This window comes from Patella vulgata (genome assembly GCF_932274485.2).
Source record: "Patella vulgata chromosome 5 unlocalized genomic scaffold, xgPatVulg1.2 SUPER_5_unloc_1, whole genome shotgun sequence".
In the NCBI taxonomy this organism is placed as follows: domain Eukaryota; kingdom Metazoa; phylum Mollusca; class Gastropoda; family Patellidae; genus Patella; species Patella vulgata.
Window position 1 is genome coordinate 4,253 of NW_026606045.1, and position 16,806 is coordinate 21,058.

Here is a 16,806-nt window from a genome sequence, read left to right on the forward strand (position 1 = left end):
GTGACAAGTAATTTTAATACAACTGAACATATCTAATTTACATGATTATGTGTGAATACGTCATTACATGTAACAACTCAGACAATAACATAGAAATATGTGGGAAAATTGTAACGTTTGTAAAATACCAACCAACATGTCCGGTTAGTTTACAGTGATTAACTTTCTATTAGCCTTAACGACCGATTAATCAAATTTCCAAAACCGGGTCGCTTTAAAACGGATTGTGACTGCTATGTTGGAGGAAATGGAGATTTACTAGAAAAGGACAAATAAACGAACAATAGATACTTGCCACATGTCATTTACAACGGCAAAACGCTTTACCCCCAAAAATCGGCTAGCATGTGTGTCCAGAATAAGCTTTGTGTTTATTGCCATTTGGTATATAAAATGCACCAAATCAGTTTTAGCAACTTATGGGTTAACTATTTACACAAGTAAAATTCGGCAAACCATTTTTTAAACTATGTCACATTGCAATTACCGACCCGGTTTTAAAATAATGATAAAATGCGAAAAACGTATTGCCCCCAGGATAAATGCAGCTTCTTCTTGTATATTGCCTTTTGGTTTAAAGACTGCGTCTAATATGTTATCCAGTCCCATCTAAAACATTTGCAGCCCTTGGTGATTTTTTTAGACGCTATAAAGGCCTGCAACAACTATGTGTACTATCTCATATCGGAACAACAACGAAAATACCTCCACGTAAAATCGACTCTGGATTTTATAATCGAATACTGTACAGCGTTTACAAATTTCAGTGACAGAGGCAATAACTTTTAAAATCGATCGAACACTTTTCAATTCGATCATGTATTGCAAAGGGGTTAACGCCCACTGGACACAAATCAGGACAGACAAGAATGACACTGACAAAAATATACTTTCAATTGAATTGGGGGCGTTTAACAACGTGGGCGTTTAAAAACTTCAAGAATTGGGATGTGGGCGTTTAATTACTTCAAAATTGTGGGTAAAACAGCCCTTTCATATATCCTATAATGTTAAATCAGCTAGTATATATCACCTACATGTATATAATGTATATTATATGTATACTATAATGTTATATCAGGTAGTATTCATCACCTATATGTATACCATAATGTTATATCACCTACATGTATACTGTAATGTCATATCAACAAATGGTGTATAGTGTACAATAATTCCCGAGGAATCTACGATTTATGCATGTTGAGCTGTCGTGTATTCCCAGAAATCCTCACTTGTATCAAACTTCTCTTTTTTTCCGAGTAAACGGACCTTTCTCCGAAATTAACAAAAACGCCTTCAACCCGTAATTATGCATGTTGACTTATACTGAAGTATTCATTTCCGCTCACACGACCTTTTCATCAACATTAACACAAGCATCTACAATTCATCTTTATGCTCGTTGAGCTATCGGGTATTCCCTAGAAGTTCAGCCCATTAGATAGCAGGTCACGTATAATATCGGTGAATCAGATTGTTGTGGTAGTGTACATGCACATTAAGTTATTGGGTATTCCTAGAAATTCTGCTCATTAGCAAGCTGGGTGTTTGAGGTGAATAGCTCACAGCTAACTGTAACTGTATTGTGGATATTAAGTTTATAGACATTAAGAAATGAAAATGTTAAATTCAAATTGTGCTGAATTGTTATCCGTTTAATGTCATAGGCGTTTTTGTGAACCGATTAGATTAGACCGATTAGCTATTATACGCATTTGTGAACCAAGTTGATTATGCTAATCGTTACATTTGTGAGACGATTTAACTCAACTGATTAGGCAAATCGACCTAATCGTCCCAGGAGGTGTTTAGGCGATTAGATTTGACGTTTTCAAAATGGCGGAATGTTCGACATCGTAAGTAATTTTTTTAATGCTTATTGTTGTTTTTCTCCATAAAAAATGTTTTTTTAAAACACATTTGATGTGTTTAAAGTAGCTAAGTCTCTAACTCAATATCATCCAAAATCTTCAACATTGAAAACACGATTTATTTGTCAAATTATATCAACATTCATGTTGTGATCTTAACGGGAAAAGATGGGCTTTTGATATCCAATATTTAAGACAAAATAAACATTTTACCATTGGTACACCAATCGTGTACCATAATGCGCTTCAGCCCCAGTTGTATCAAGAGACTCGAGGGACGAGGCTAGACACATTGCACCAAATCAAACGGCGTATGTAAACTGGAATAACCAGACGTGACGCTAGAAATTTGCACTCGCTTGAGACTGCTGGCTTATTTCGCCGAACATAACGGATTTGAAATTGGAGTAAAAACGGAAACCATTGAATGTAAATCAGTTTATATACATTCATATTACAGTATTATATGCATTGCGACCCACTTTTGTCAATTTCTAGGTCCCAAATGTTAGCGATTTAGCTCCTTTAATGTTAACTTTATAGTCTACAAGAATGTTAGATCACCTCTGGCTCTAAGCAATTTTAGGCCCTCTGGGTGCCAGCAGTGTCACTGTAATCTGTAGGTAACTTGGACTACACGTGAAACACACGCCCCCCTCGTCATGTTAGCAGAGACAATATTTTTTCTGATCGGTGTCCGTGATGGCAGCCATCTTACCAAATGGTAATTATCAAATTTCACATTTGTGGACCATAGCTAATCAAATCGAAATCATACCAAATCGTACTAGCAAATCAAAACCTAATCTAATCGACTCACAAAAACGCCTCATATTTACTGTGCGCTATGAGAATATCAATTGCTTAAAGATACATTATGGGAGATTCCAAAACGAGTTGGCTGTTCTCACTATAATAGTTAAAAACTAGATAATGTAAAGGCAATTTGCTGTAAATTTCATTCAAATTGATCCACTATGAACCGAGAACTAAGCTGTTGAAATTTCCGGCCTTGATCATCGTTACTAGTCACTAGTCAGTACTATAAACAGCATAGTCTCGATTATCCATTTAATCGTTAAATCGTGAAGGAAGGTAATGCAGTAAATCGGCTCATAATCAACTAAAGATCGCAGAGTTGATTATGGCCCGGATAGGTTAATTAATGTCTAATTAATAATTTTTCCGTGTTGTCTGGGCAATCACCCCCTCCCCTCCCCATCTCCATGTCCATATTATGCGAAAATTTTAAAACAAACTTTAGAAGTTTGTTGCCTGGGCATCGGTTATTTAAATGAATTTGAGCGACCTTATAACGGTGTGACAGTACAGCTTAACACTAAAAATTCACTAAATGTATTTACTATGTGTCCGGGTAAGATAAGATAAAGAGAAGATTTTATTGTATCATTGCATCCACCAAGGACAGCATACACAGTTTAAACAATAGTTGATCATACAATTATAACATAACATCTGGGCTGATCATTTATGGATGTACAATGTGATATAATAAGTCTATAGATGGTCGGTATATGTTCACGTCAAATTTCTCGACCCAATAGAGAGAGTGAAATGGGCTTTAACGTCCACTCGACACAAACTAGGTCATTTTGGGACTAACATATGGTTTAATTTTATTTCAATAATTCGCTTGCGCGTAGGGGTCTTTAGCAGTGGGAGGAAACCGGAGGACCCGGAGAAAACCCACGAGATTGGACAGGCAACCCTACTCCTTGTCACGTACAACCGGGGATTCGAAACCATGCCAGTTGACTCAATGACAGGCTTTATGATAGAGCGCGCGCGTGCTAACCATTCGCCCCCCCCCCCCAATAGAGGGCTGGTGAATGTGTGTGTGTGTGTGTGTGTGTGTGTATGTGTTGGGGGGAGGGCTACTTAAAAAGGAAAATGTGCATTTCTTTCTTTACTTAAACGGACACCAAATAAGATTAGGAAATGAAATGAAATAAAATGAAATGAAATGAAATGAAATGGGGTTTAACGTCCTACCGTTCTGCTCCGATTGGGTTAATGAAGACGGGCATACGCCTTAATGCGATCAACTTTAGAAATATTTGCTTTGGTTGTGATTATTTAGATTTGTTCAAGTTTGGTGAGGAAGCCCTTTTCACCTGAAGCAATTGATGTATTGTAAAGCAAATTTATATTGTATGGCTTAAAAAAATATAATAATTGTAATAATATGACCATAGATTTTTTTTTTGGGGGGGGGGGGGGAATGACCGAATGGTTAGCACGTGCGCGTTAAATCATAAGGTCTGCCATTGAGTCAACTGGCGTGGTTTCGATTCCTCGGTTGTGCGTAACAAGGAGTAGGGTCACCTGTCCAACCTCGTGGGTTTTCTCCGGGTCCTCCGGTTTCCCCCCACTGCTAAAAGCCCCTTCGCGCAAGCGAATTATTGAAATAAAATTAAAACATATGTTAGTCCCGAAATGACCCCCCCCCCTCTCTCTCTCTCTCTCTCTCTCTCTCGAGTTCCATCTTATACAATGTTTGGCACTGCAAGTATTCTTTCAGTGTAGTCTCTGTTTCTTTTTAATGTTAATAAAAAAAAATGGCTTTGAAATAAAATGAAAAAGTTGGATGTGTTCAAAAATATTCTACTGTATTCCATTCATATCCTGTTGACTGAGAGACGGTTAAGTAATATATGCACTGTATTATATTTATAACTAATGTAGAGGTCATGGCGTTTTACTTGGTCGATCGTCGATTTTGAATGTAACCTATATAATATGAACATATTGTGCAGGCTTTATAACGTTATGACATCTCTGCATTTTATTATAGAAGGCCATTAGCAAGCAGGTTGTTTGAATGAATAGCTCACAGTTATATTGGTATACATCCATCTTTTAAAATCCAAGCCGATCGTAAGTGTATTTTTCTATTATTAATTTGACAATGTTAAATATTTAGTTGATGACATATTCACTTGAACATTTAAAAGGGACTTAATTTAAAAGATAAAAGGAGAATTTCTGAATGTCAGTTCTAATGGGGTCATTTATGAGAATTTCTGAATGTTAGCTCTAATGGGGTCATTGATGATAATTTCTGAATGTTAGTTCTAATGGGGTTATTTACATGTAGAGTAGATGAAATGATTTTGCTGCCACGCCCAAAGTTCACTTGGCTAATAAGAAACTTTTGTTGTGATTCTCCATTTTTGGGAACATCATAAACTTAATGAGTGAATTTGAACAGGAAATTTACGTAACTGTGTCTTAATGTTGATGCGGTTCTAGTTTTACCCTCTGGGAAATACATCCACCTACAATTCAAGCCAGTCGTAAGTATATTATAACATTTAACTACATTCATAATGTTATAGATATAGTTCATAGCGACCCTTGACATGCCCGACCCCCAGGGGCAGAGCCACGCTCATTTCTTGTATTTGTTTGTTTGTCGTCTACAGACTGCATTTCTTAGCGTATCATCTCGAAACTTTGTATATTTATTCTTTGTACCCTTAGCAACATCTCTATTGTTTGTGGTGCATGCCACGCTCATTCTTGTTTTGTGTGTCTGTGTGTTACTTGCAGGTCACAATTCTTAATCGATCGTCTTGAAAACTTGTCATACTTGGAACATTTATTCTTTATACCGTAAAGACAGCAACTATTTATTTTGGTGCATGCCCCGACACCCTGGGGCGGTGTCACACCCACTTTTTTGTTAATATTTTTTTCTGTAAATAGGAATGTGGACGTATATTGCAGCGTTAGCGATGCTGGTGTTTTTAGCCCCGTTGGAGAAGAACAGTAGGCTTTTAAATCCTATTTCATTTCAGTTTATAGCGAAGTAACTTTACACAGTACTTGAAACATTGTCCAAATCTATCAAAGTTCAAATCCTCAATGAACACGGTTTCAACGCTATGTATTTCTTGAATTGTGGAGAACTGAGTCATTTCCATGTACTTATCTTTGTACTTATCTCCCTTTATATGAAAACCAAAAATCGCCATACTAATAATCCCTCGGGCTGGAATTTACGTTGTGAGGGTTTGTGTTGAACTGTAGGTAAGGACATCTTGACAAAGCAATCGAGTAACCCGAATTAAAAAAGAGAGAAATGGGTTTTAACGTCCACTTGACATAAATTAGGTCATTTCGGGACTAACATATGGTTCAGTTTTATTTCAATAATTCGCTAGGGTTCTTTAACAGTTGGGGGAAACCGGAGGACCCGGAGAAAAGGTAGAAGGTAGGACAGGCGACCCTACAAGCGGGAAATCGAAACCACAACTCAATAACAAAACTTATGATGCAACGCGCACGAGATAACCATTCCTCCAGTAGAAGGAAACCTTATGATGCAACGCGTTAATCATTCGTCCCCCCCCCCAAAGAACCAATGCATCTTTCCTTCAACCAAACAAACTTTATTATTGTTCTTTATGTTTTATCTGAGAGCTTTCCAGTTTTAGAATGGATGAGACCAATGTACCACGAGATGACAAACCGGCTAAAAGAGAAAGTTCAAACGGGAGTGATGATGAAATGGAACACCTGATACCAACTAAAATAGGTAAATTGATAACTTTCAAATTAAATTCTCTACTTGTAACGATTGCTATTCTGTATTACTGTTGTATTATGGAAATAGTAACTTGTAACGATTGTTATACTGTATTACTGTTATATTATGAAACTATTGCATTATTAAAACTATATTTGTCCTTGGTCTGTCAACTTTATACAACAGTTTAGTCAACTATCATTCAGATCCAATGTATAGGTGGGGTATATTTGACTTATTATATTTTTATTGTTTTCTAGTAAAATTATCTGATGAAAGTGAAAGTGGGAATATCGAACCAAAACATGAACTCCAGAAGATACAGGAAAGGTAAATATCTATTATAACGTTTATAATGTACAGGTTGGATAACTATTATTATTATTATTATTATTCATAAACTGGGGGATTGGATGGCTGAATGGTTAGCACGTGCGCGCTGTATCATAAGGTCTGTCATTGAGTCAACTAGTGTGGTTTCAATTCCCCGGTTGTACGTGGTCGCCTGTCCAACCTCGTGGGTTTTTCTCCGGTTCCTCCGGTTTCCTGCCATTGCTAAAGACCCCTTCGCGCAAGCGAATTATTGAAATAAGGATGAATCATGTTAGTTTGCTTTGAGTGGACGTAAAACCTCATATCTCTCTCTCTTCTCTCTCTCTCTCTCTCTCTCTCTCTCTTTATATATATATATATATATATATATATATATATATATATATATATATAAATAAACTATCATTGCTATGAATAAATTAAAATGATGTACTACCGTTGAAAAGCCTCTAAGAATAAGTGAGTTTTCAGATTTGTCTTAGATAACGCCACGATGAACTGGTGCTAATATTTTGGGGTAGTATTTCAAATGGCTAATACCACGTGTTGTTCTTTGTTTTATGAGTCAACATGGCTAATACCACATACATGTAGTTTGTTCCACTGAAGAGGGACATATATGGTGGGGGGGGGGGCAGAGTTTATTTAAGTATCTATACGTGTATGTTAGAACGTGTATATGAACTTAAAGGATCAGTCTCGGTTATATTTTGGAGAATAAAACTGCTTGATTTAGTGTTAAAGGCTCTTAAAATCCTCTACCTTAGGCTCGCGCAACTAACTTAATATACGTGATACATGTTCAAACAACTTAAACCCATCAGTCTTCATCTGGAAATGGAGACCAGTGTCCCATGTCGTATTATGTGGTGTCTGGATGAAACCAGTTTAGTTTGCTAATTTATCATTTGTACTTGATAACGATAAGAGAATAATTGTCGTAACGTCGTGCTATATGTGTATAAACCAGTGATTGTATTCCATATAAATTGTGTTGTGGTTTTCAGACTTTTATTTCATGAACTTTCTGTAGGTAAAATATATCTTTCGTTATCAAGTACAGCACGTGCGACATGCACTGTATAAATCTCTAAAGGAAAGACAATAGGTTATCAGGTCACCAAACGAAAAAAATTGAACCGAAATCTTATAATGGTTACGTGTCCGGATAAGCGGTTTTGACGTTCACGTCCAAACGACTCAATATTTTGAACTGAAATTTTGAGAGATGTTAAATACACCATTCCTCTATAGGCCTATTTCGGCGCCTAAATTTCATACGTAGGCCTACACGGACTAATATATTTCTGAGATTCTGTTAAAATCGACATGGTCCCTTTACCTCTAAAGGAGATAGGTAACCAATGAAGATTATACAATATGGGACGAATTATCACCCTACCTTCAGAATTTTACACTTTTTGCACTTTATAAATTATTGCGTTAGAACAAAGTTTGACTAATTTGACGTAGTAACAGATACAGGTGAATGACTATTATAACAATTAAAAGATAAGACTGTTTGGATTAACTACCCTTTTAAAAAAGAAATAACATGCTTAAGTGTAAATAAATCTTTGACATAATCATCAATATTTTCATGTTTTACAGATTATCTCAAGCTGTTGATGACGTCAACATTGATCTAACGGAGACCATATTAAAAGAACTACAGCCAGATGACGTCAGAAGACTACAAGACGTCATTATAAGTTTAACCTGTCAATCATTAGAGAGAAGATATTTATCACTTGTTAAGTGTTTATTTAATAATATTATAATATTACAATCTGATGGTCAACTTGATATTAATTTAAATATACAGTTAATGATATGTGCTATAAAATCAGATTTTGTTGAAGGTATTCAGTATCTCTATAGTAAGAAATTATATTTACAGGTTGAACATGACAATAAAGTATGGAATGCTTTGTTAGAATCTGTTAAGTATAACAGTTTCAATATTACTAAATATCTTTTAACAATTTCTGATTTAAATCTCAATCTAGACTCTCATAAAACTATATTAATGTTTGCTAAATCTGGTAAAATGTTGTCAATTCTTTTAAGTAATGATCAAATCAAGAACATGATTAATTATAAATCTAAATCTGGTCACCATGTGTTAGATCACTGTATAGAAAACACTGATGATGTGGACGAATGTTTCAACTGTATTAACATTGTAACAGAAGCTGGAGCTGAATTCGACAAGTTCAATCAAACTAAATCATTACAATATGTCATTATTAAGTATGGTGATAAACATAAGTGTTTAGGTATTATATCATTATTACTACAACACGGTGCTGACGTTAATCAGGCTGACGGGTATCTCACACCTTTAACATTGGCTATACGATACCTTGGTGATAAAGATACATGTTTAGGTATTATATCATTATTACTACAACATGGTGCTGATGTTAATCAGGTTAACGGGTATTTCACACCTTTAACATGTGCTATACGGTACCATGGTGATAAAGATACCTGTTTAGGTATTATATCATTATTACTACAACATGGTGCTGATGTTAATCAGATTGAAAAGCTGTACTCACCTTTAACATGTGCTATACGACACCATGGTGATACAGATACATGTTTAGGTATTATATCATTATTAATACAACATGGTGCTGATGTTAATCAGATTGACGAGATACACTCACCTTTAATATGTGCTATACGGTACCATGGTGATAAAGATATCTGTTTAGGTATTATATCATTATTACTACAACATGGTGCTGATGTTAATCAGGTTGACGGGTATCTCACACCTTTAACATGTGCTATATGGTTACATGGTGATAAAGATACATGTTTAGGTATTATATCATTATTACTACAACATGGTGCTGATGTTAATCAGCTTGACAAGATGCACTCACCTTTAACATGTGCTATAGAATACCATGGTGATAAAGATTCCTGTTTAGGTATTATATCATTATTACTACAACATGGTGCTGATGTTAATCAGGTTGACAAGATAGACTCACCTTTAACATGTGCTATAGTACACCATGGTGATAAAGATACATGTTTAGGTATTATATCATTATTACTACAACATGGTGCTGATGTTAATCAGATTGAAAAGCTGTACTCACCTTTAACATGTGCTATAGAATACCATGGTGATAAAGATTCCTGTTTAGGTATTATATCATTATTACTACAACATGGTGCTGATGTTAATCAGATTGAAAAGCTGTACTCACCTTTAACAAGTGCTATAGAATACCATAGTGATAAAGATACCTGTTTAGGTATTATATCATTATTACTACAACATGGTGCTGATGTTAATCAGCTTGACGAGATGCACTCACCTTTAATATGTGCTATACGGTACCATGGTGATAAAGATACGTGGTTAGGTATTATATCATTATTACTACAACATGGTGCTGATGTTAATCAGATTGACAGGTATAATAACTCACCTTTAACATGTGCTATACGGTACTATGGTGATAAAGATACCTGTTTAGGTATTATATCATTATTAATACAACATGGTGCTGATGTTAATCAGGTTGACGGGTATCGCACACCTTTAACATGTGCTATAGAACACCATAGTGATAAAGATACCTGTTTAGGTATTATATCATTATTACTACAACATGGTGCTGATGTTAATCAGATTGACAAGATGTACTCACCTTTAACATGTGCTATACGGTACCATGGTGATAAAGATACGTGGTTAGGTATTATATCATTATTACTACAAAAAGGGGCTGATCCTACCCAGAGTGTCAAAACAACAACGCCTTTAATGTATGCCGCCCAATACGCCCACTATATAGATATTGTTAAATTAGTGCTTGTGGATATTGTTAATGTAAATAGAACTAATGATCGGGGTTTATCAGCTTGTAGACATTGTTTTGTAAAAACGATGGAACTTAAATATAATAGGACCTGGGTGAGTAAAAGGGATTTTAAAACTACTCTGGCTATCTTTAAACTTTTAGTCGAGTCTGGTGCTAATTTGGTTGCTAATGGTCCCGAACTACTGTACGATATTATGAAATTCGGTCAATTAAATATTTTTGAGTATTATATAGGATTAAAGCCATTAGTGGATAGTTTTACTGAAACAACCAATCGAAACATTTTTCATCTTTTGGCTCAAGTGAAATATGAATTTACACCAGAGAAGTTTAATTGGTTGTTTAATTATAATATTGATATAAATCATAAAGATTCTCTAACTAACACTCCTCTTATTATTGGAGCTTTCTTATTGAACCATAAATACCTGGACTTGATAACAAAATACAGTCCTACACGTGATGTTAATATACCAAACAATAAAGGTCATACAGCCATACACAGTGCTGTAATCGGGTGCCTATTATCTAAGTCTAGACTGAACCAAACTGGAAATTTGATGGACGATTCACTGAGTGAACACTATAAAACTTTTCAAGAATGTGTCATACTTTTACTTGATGCTGGTGGAAATATTAATAGTCAGGACAATAATGGAAATACTGCTTTGATCTTAGCGGCCAAGAAAAATGATAAATTTATTGTACGTTTACTACTTGAATTGGGCTCAAATATCAGTATTTTAGAAAACAAATATGACACATCTGCTTTACAATATCTAGACCTTGATTATAGTAGACATTTTGTGAAAATGTTTTTGATGAGAGGTGGCCATAAACTTCTGAATTTACCAGGACCAGATGGCAATACACTGATACAGCGAGCTTTACTTTTCCCTACATGTTTTGAACCAGAGAAAACTGTTGGTGTAATAAGATATTTAGTTGCCGAAAACTGCTGCCTTCAGCATCTAACATCTGTATCTACTGAAACCAATTTCTACAATGACGATGTTCATTTAGATGATTTTGACAGTAAAGAGAGAAATAAACTTAGACAACTACTTTATCGAAGTGGGGCTCCAGAAGAAGAGATTGTTTCCACTGTTAATTTCAAAATGGAGGATGCGCGAGATAGAGGAGATGAGATGTTTTACTCGGAAAACAGGGAGAAATTCAAGTTTGTATGTTTTAACTTATCTCTTGAAGGAAAGTGTATAAGACTCATCAGGCAGAAATTGGGACTAGAAATAAAGAAGAAAGTTGAACAACTACAGATACCTAAACCTCTGGTGAAGAAGATCTTACTGGTTGATCTTCTTCCTAAAAAATACTTTATCCGTTATTCCATGGATGATTATTATGATGAGGATAATACGAGGGAAGATACCGATGATGATGATGATGATGATGATGGTGATGATGATGATTTCCGGGATAGCGATAATGATTTTGACGGCTACGATTACCAAGTTTATCTAGGTGGTGATGACATACCTGATGATGTTATAGATGAGGTCGATGTTAGTGCGGATGTTAGTGATGATATATCTGATGATGTTGTTATAGACGAGGATGATACGGGTACGGATTTTAGTGATAGTGATGACATGATGGATGTTGAAGGGTATGGATGTTATAGATGAGAAAGATACAGATATGGATATTAGTGATGGTGATGACAAGATGGATGTTGAAGGATGATTTTGTTATAGATGAGGATAATAAAGATATGGATGTTAGTGATGGGGATGGATGTTGAAGGATGGTGTTGTTGTAGATTAGGATGATAAAGAACAGATGTTAGTAGTGGTCAGGACAAGATGGATGATTGGATGATGATAATGATGATGAAGAGGTGAATGTTGATGGGTGACCATGTCGCGGGTATAACACAAATAGTGATGATATCCATATATAGTCCTACTTAATCAGAATGGATAACATTTTTACAGAGTCAAGATGGAAAACGTCCTACATTTCTACACCGATTGCGTTAATAAATACGGGGGGACATTGTGATGTACGTCTTACAGACGAAGAAATTGATCTCGAAAGGGCATTGGATGATGATAATGATGATGATGATATACTCCTACGATCTGGACCACCATGTTATTATTATTAATGGTTTATCACCACCATGCTATTATTAATGGTTTATCAACACAATGTTATTATAAATGGTTTATCATCACCCCACCATATTATTATTAATGGTTTATCACCATCATGTAATTATTAATGGCGTATCACTACCATGTTATTATTAATGGTTTATCACCACCGTGTTATTATTAATAGTTTATCAGCACCGTGTTATTATTAATGATTTATCCCCACCATGTTATTATTAATGGCTATTCAGCACCATGTTATTATTAATGGTTTATCAGCACCGTGTTATTATTAATGGTCTATCACCACCATGTTATTATTAATGGTTTATCACCACCGTGTTATTATTAATGGTTTATCACCGCCATGTTATTATTAATGGTTTATCATCACCGTGTTATTATTAATGGTTCATCAGCACCATGTTATTATTAATGGTTTATCACCACCATGTTATTAGTAATGACTTGTCAGCACCATGTAGCACCATGTTATTATTAATGGTTTATCACCACCATGTTATTAGTAATGACTTGTCAGCACCATGTTATTATTAATGGTTTATCACCACCATGTTATTAGTAATGGTTTGTCAGCACCATGTTATTATTAATGGTTTATCACCATGTTATTATTAATGGTTTATCAGCACCATGTTATTATTAATAGTTTATCAGCACCGTGTTATTATTAATGGTTTATCACCACCATGTTATTATTAATAATTTATCACCACCATGTTATTATTAATTGTTTATCACCACCATGTTATTATTAATAGTTTGTCACCACCATGTTATTATTAATGGTTTATCACCACCATGGTATTATTAATAGTTTGTCAGCACCATGTTATCATTACTGGTTTATCAGCACCATGTTATTATTAATGGTTTATCACCACCGTGTTATTAATAATGGTTTATCACCACCATGTTATTATTAATGGTTTATCACCACCATGGTATTATTAATAGTTTATCACCTCCATGTTATTATTAATGGTCTATCACCACCATGTTATTATTAATGGTTTATCACCACCATGTTATTATTAATGGTTTATCAACCATGTTATTATTAATGGTTTATAAGCACCATGTTATTATTAATAGTTTATCACCACCATGTTATTATTAATGGTTTATCACCATCATGTTATTATTAATGGTTTATCAGCACCATGTAATTATTAATAGTTTATCTGCACCATTTTATTATTAATGATTTTTCAGCACCGTGTTATCACCATCATGTTATTATTAATGGTTTATCACCACAATGTTATTATTAATGGTTTATTGCCACCATGTTATTATTAATGGTTTATCACCACCATGTTATTATTAATAGTTTATCACCACCGTGTTATTATTAACGGTCTATCACCACCATGTTATTATTAATGGTTTATCACCACCGTGTTATTATTAATAGTATATCAGTACCGTGTTATTATTAATGGTCTATCACCACAATGTTATTATTAATGGTTTATTGCCACCATGTTATTATTAATGGCGTATCACTACCATGTTATTATTAATGGTTTATCACCACCGTGTTATTATTAATAGTTTATCAGCACCGTGTTATTATTAATGATTTATCCCCACCATGTTATTATTAATGGCTATTCAGCACCATGTTATTATTAATGGTTTATCAGCACCGTGTTATTATTAATGGTCTATCACCACCATGTTATTATTAATGGTTTATCACCACCGTGTTATTATTAATGGTTTATCACCGCCATGTTATTATTAATGGTTTATCATCACCGTGTTATTATTAATGGTTCATCAGCACCATGTTATTATTAATGGTTTATCACCACCATGTTATTAGTAATGACTTGTCAGCACCATGTAGCACCATGTTATTATTAATGGTTTATCACCACCATGTTATTAGTAATGACTTGTCAGCACCATGTTATTATTAATGGTTTATCACCACCATGTTATTAGTAATGGTTTGTCAGCACCATGTTATTATTAATGGTTTATCACCATGTTATTATTAATGGTTTATCAGCACCATGTTATTATTAATAGTTTATCAGCACCGTGTTATTATTAATGGTTTATCACCACCATGTTATTATTAATAATTTATCACCACCATGTTATTATTAATTGTTTATCACCACCATGTTATTATTAATAGTTTGTCACCACCATGTTATTATTAATGGTTTATCACCACCATGGTATTATTAATAGTTTGTCAGCACCATGTTATCATTACTGGTTTATCAGCACCATGTTATTATTAATGGTTTATCACCACCGTGTTATTAATAATGGTTTATCACCACCATGTTATTATTAATGGTTTATCACCACCATGGTATTATTAATAGTTTATCACCTCCATGTTATTATTAATGGTCTATCACCACCATTGTTATTATTAATGGTTTATCACCACCATGTTATTATTAATGGTTTATCAACACCATGTTATTATTAATGGTTTATCAGCACCATGTTATTATTAATGGTTTATCACCACCATGTTGTTATTAATGGATTATCAGCACCGTGTTATTATTAATGGTTTATCACCACTGTGTTATTATTAATGGTCTATCAGCACCATGTTATTATTAATAGTTTATCACCACCATGTTATTAATAATAGTTTATCACCACCATGTTAATTATTAATGGTTTATCAGCACCATGTTATTATTAATAGTTTATCACCACCATGTTATTATTAATGGTTTATAAGCACCATGTTATTATTAATAGTTTATCACCACCATGTTATTATTAATGGTTTATCACCATCATGTTATTATTAATGGTTAATCAGCACCATGTAATTATTAATAGTTTATCTGCACCATTTTATTATTAATGATTTTTCAGCACCGTGTTATCACCATCATGTTATTATTAATGGTTTATCACCACAATGTTATTATTAATGGTTTATTGCCACCATGTTATTATTAATGGTTTATCACCACCATGTTATTATTAATAGTTTATCACCACCGTGTTATTATTAACGGTCTATCACCACCATGTTATTATTAATGGTTTATCACCACCGTGTTATTATTAATAGTATATCAGTACCGTGTTATTATTAATGGTCTATCACCACAATGTTATTATTAATGGTTTATTGCCACCATGTTATTATTAATGGTTTATCACCACCATGTTATTATTAATAGTTTATCACCACCGTGTTATTATTAACGGTCTATCACCACCATGTTATTATTAATGGTTTATCACCACCGTGTTATTATTAATAGTTTATCACCACCGTGTTATTATAAATGGTTTATCACCACCAGGTTATTATTAATAGTTTATCAGCACCATGTTATTATTAATGGTTTATCACCACCATGTTATTATTAATAGTTTATCACCACATTATTATTATTAATGGTTTATCACCACCATGTTATTATATGTTCATGTTTAATGCTGTATAATAAATGCAGATATGATAAATTTTTGTGTTTTAAAAGGCAAATTATTTCACTCGTTCCCGTCTTCGACTAAAACTTCCCGGTATGACACGCTTGATCTCGCCCACATCAATTCCCAGTATAGCAATCTTTTTCTTGCCCACACCCAGTCAAATGTTCAGTACGCTTTATTTTGCCCACATCCAGTCCAGGTACAATACTCTTTTCTTCGCCCACATCAAAGTCCAGGTACAACATTCGTCATCTCGCCCTCATCCAGTTCCGTTTTGTCATGATTTATCTTGCGCACATACAGTCTAGTCCAAGTACAGCGCGCTTTATCCCGTCCACATCCAGTTCCAGAACGTCACATTTTATCACGCCCACATCCAGTTCCGGTACGCTTGCGCGTAGGGGTCTTTAGCAGTGGGAGGAAACCGGGGGAGCCAGAGAAAACCCACGAGGATGGACAGGCGACCCTACTCCTTGAGTCAATGACAGCCCTTGTGATACAGCACGCACGTGCTAACCATTCGGTCATCCAACCCACATCGAACGTTATATGGTTTGGAAATATTATTTCAAATATAAGCTAAATTAACAGTATTTGGGTTTTTTTTTTAAGTGCAGTATTTG

At 34.5% G+C, this 16,806-nt stretch overlaps 2 protein-coding genes across 2 annotated transcripts; both read left to right on the top strand.

Moving 5' to 3' along the window:
- The first annotated feature begins 1,201 nt into the window (after window positions 1–1,201).
- On the top strand, window positions 1,202–10,311 carry LOC130014389 (ankyrin repeat domain-containing protein 50-like). The gene is made up of 6 exons (XM_056103512.1): window positions 1,202–1,859; window positions 4,690–5,191; window positions 6,329–6,435; window positions 6,687–6,756; window positions 8,371–10,223; window positions 10,307–10,311. Exons 3-6 carry the CDS (start codon window positions 6,336–6,338, stop codon window positions 10,309–10,311), a joined length of 2,028 nt encoding a protein of 675 aa, XP_055959487.1. The 5' UTR covers window positions 1,202–1,859; window positions 4,690–5,191; window positions 6,329–6,335.
- LOC130014390 (uncharacterized) lies at window positions 10,215–16,213 on the top strand. The gene is made up of 2 exons (XM_056103521.1): window positions 10,215–12,127; window positions 12,185–16,213. Exons 1-2 carry the CDS (start codon window positions 10,427–10,429, stop codon window positions 12,254–12,256), a joined length of 1,773 nt encoding a protein of 590 aa, XP_055959496.1. The 5' UTR covers window positions 10,215–10,426; the 3' UTR covers window positions 12,257–16,213.
- Window positions 16,214–16,806: the final 593 nt, after the last annotated feature.

What these genes read in the sequence shown, in the direction of transcription:
- LOC130014389 (XM_056103512.1), top strand. Translation starts at nt 6,336, where the DNA reads ATGGATGAGACCAATGTACCACGAGATGACAAACCGGCTAAAAGAGAA. An exon ending in CCTGATACCAACTAAAATAG is followed by an intron (nt 6,436 to 6,686) that starts GTAAATTGATAA and finishes ATTGTTTTCTAG; the next exon opens with TAAAATTATCTGATGAAAGT. An exon ending in CTCCAGAAGATACAGGAAAG is followed by an intron (nt 6,757 to 8,370) that starts GTAAATATCTAT and finishes CATGTTTTACAG; the next exon opens with ATTATCTCAAGCTGTTGATG.
- LOC130014390 (XM_056103521.1), top strand. Translation starts at nt 10,427, where the DNA reads ATGTACTCACCTTTAACATGTGCTATACGGTACCATGGTGATAAAGAT. An exon ending in CTGATGATGTTATAGATGAG is followed by an intron (nt 12,128 to 12,184) that starts GTCGATGTTAGT and finishes GTTATAGACGAG; the next exon opens with GATGATACGGGTACGGATTT.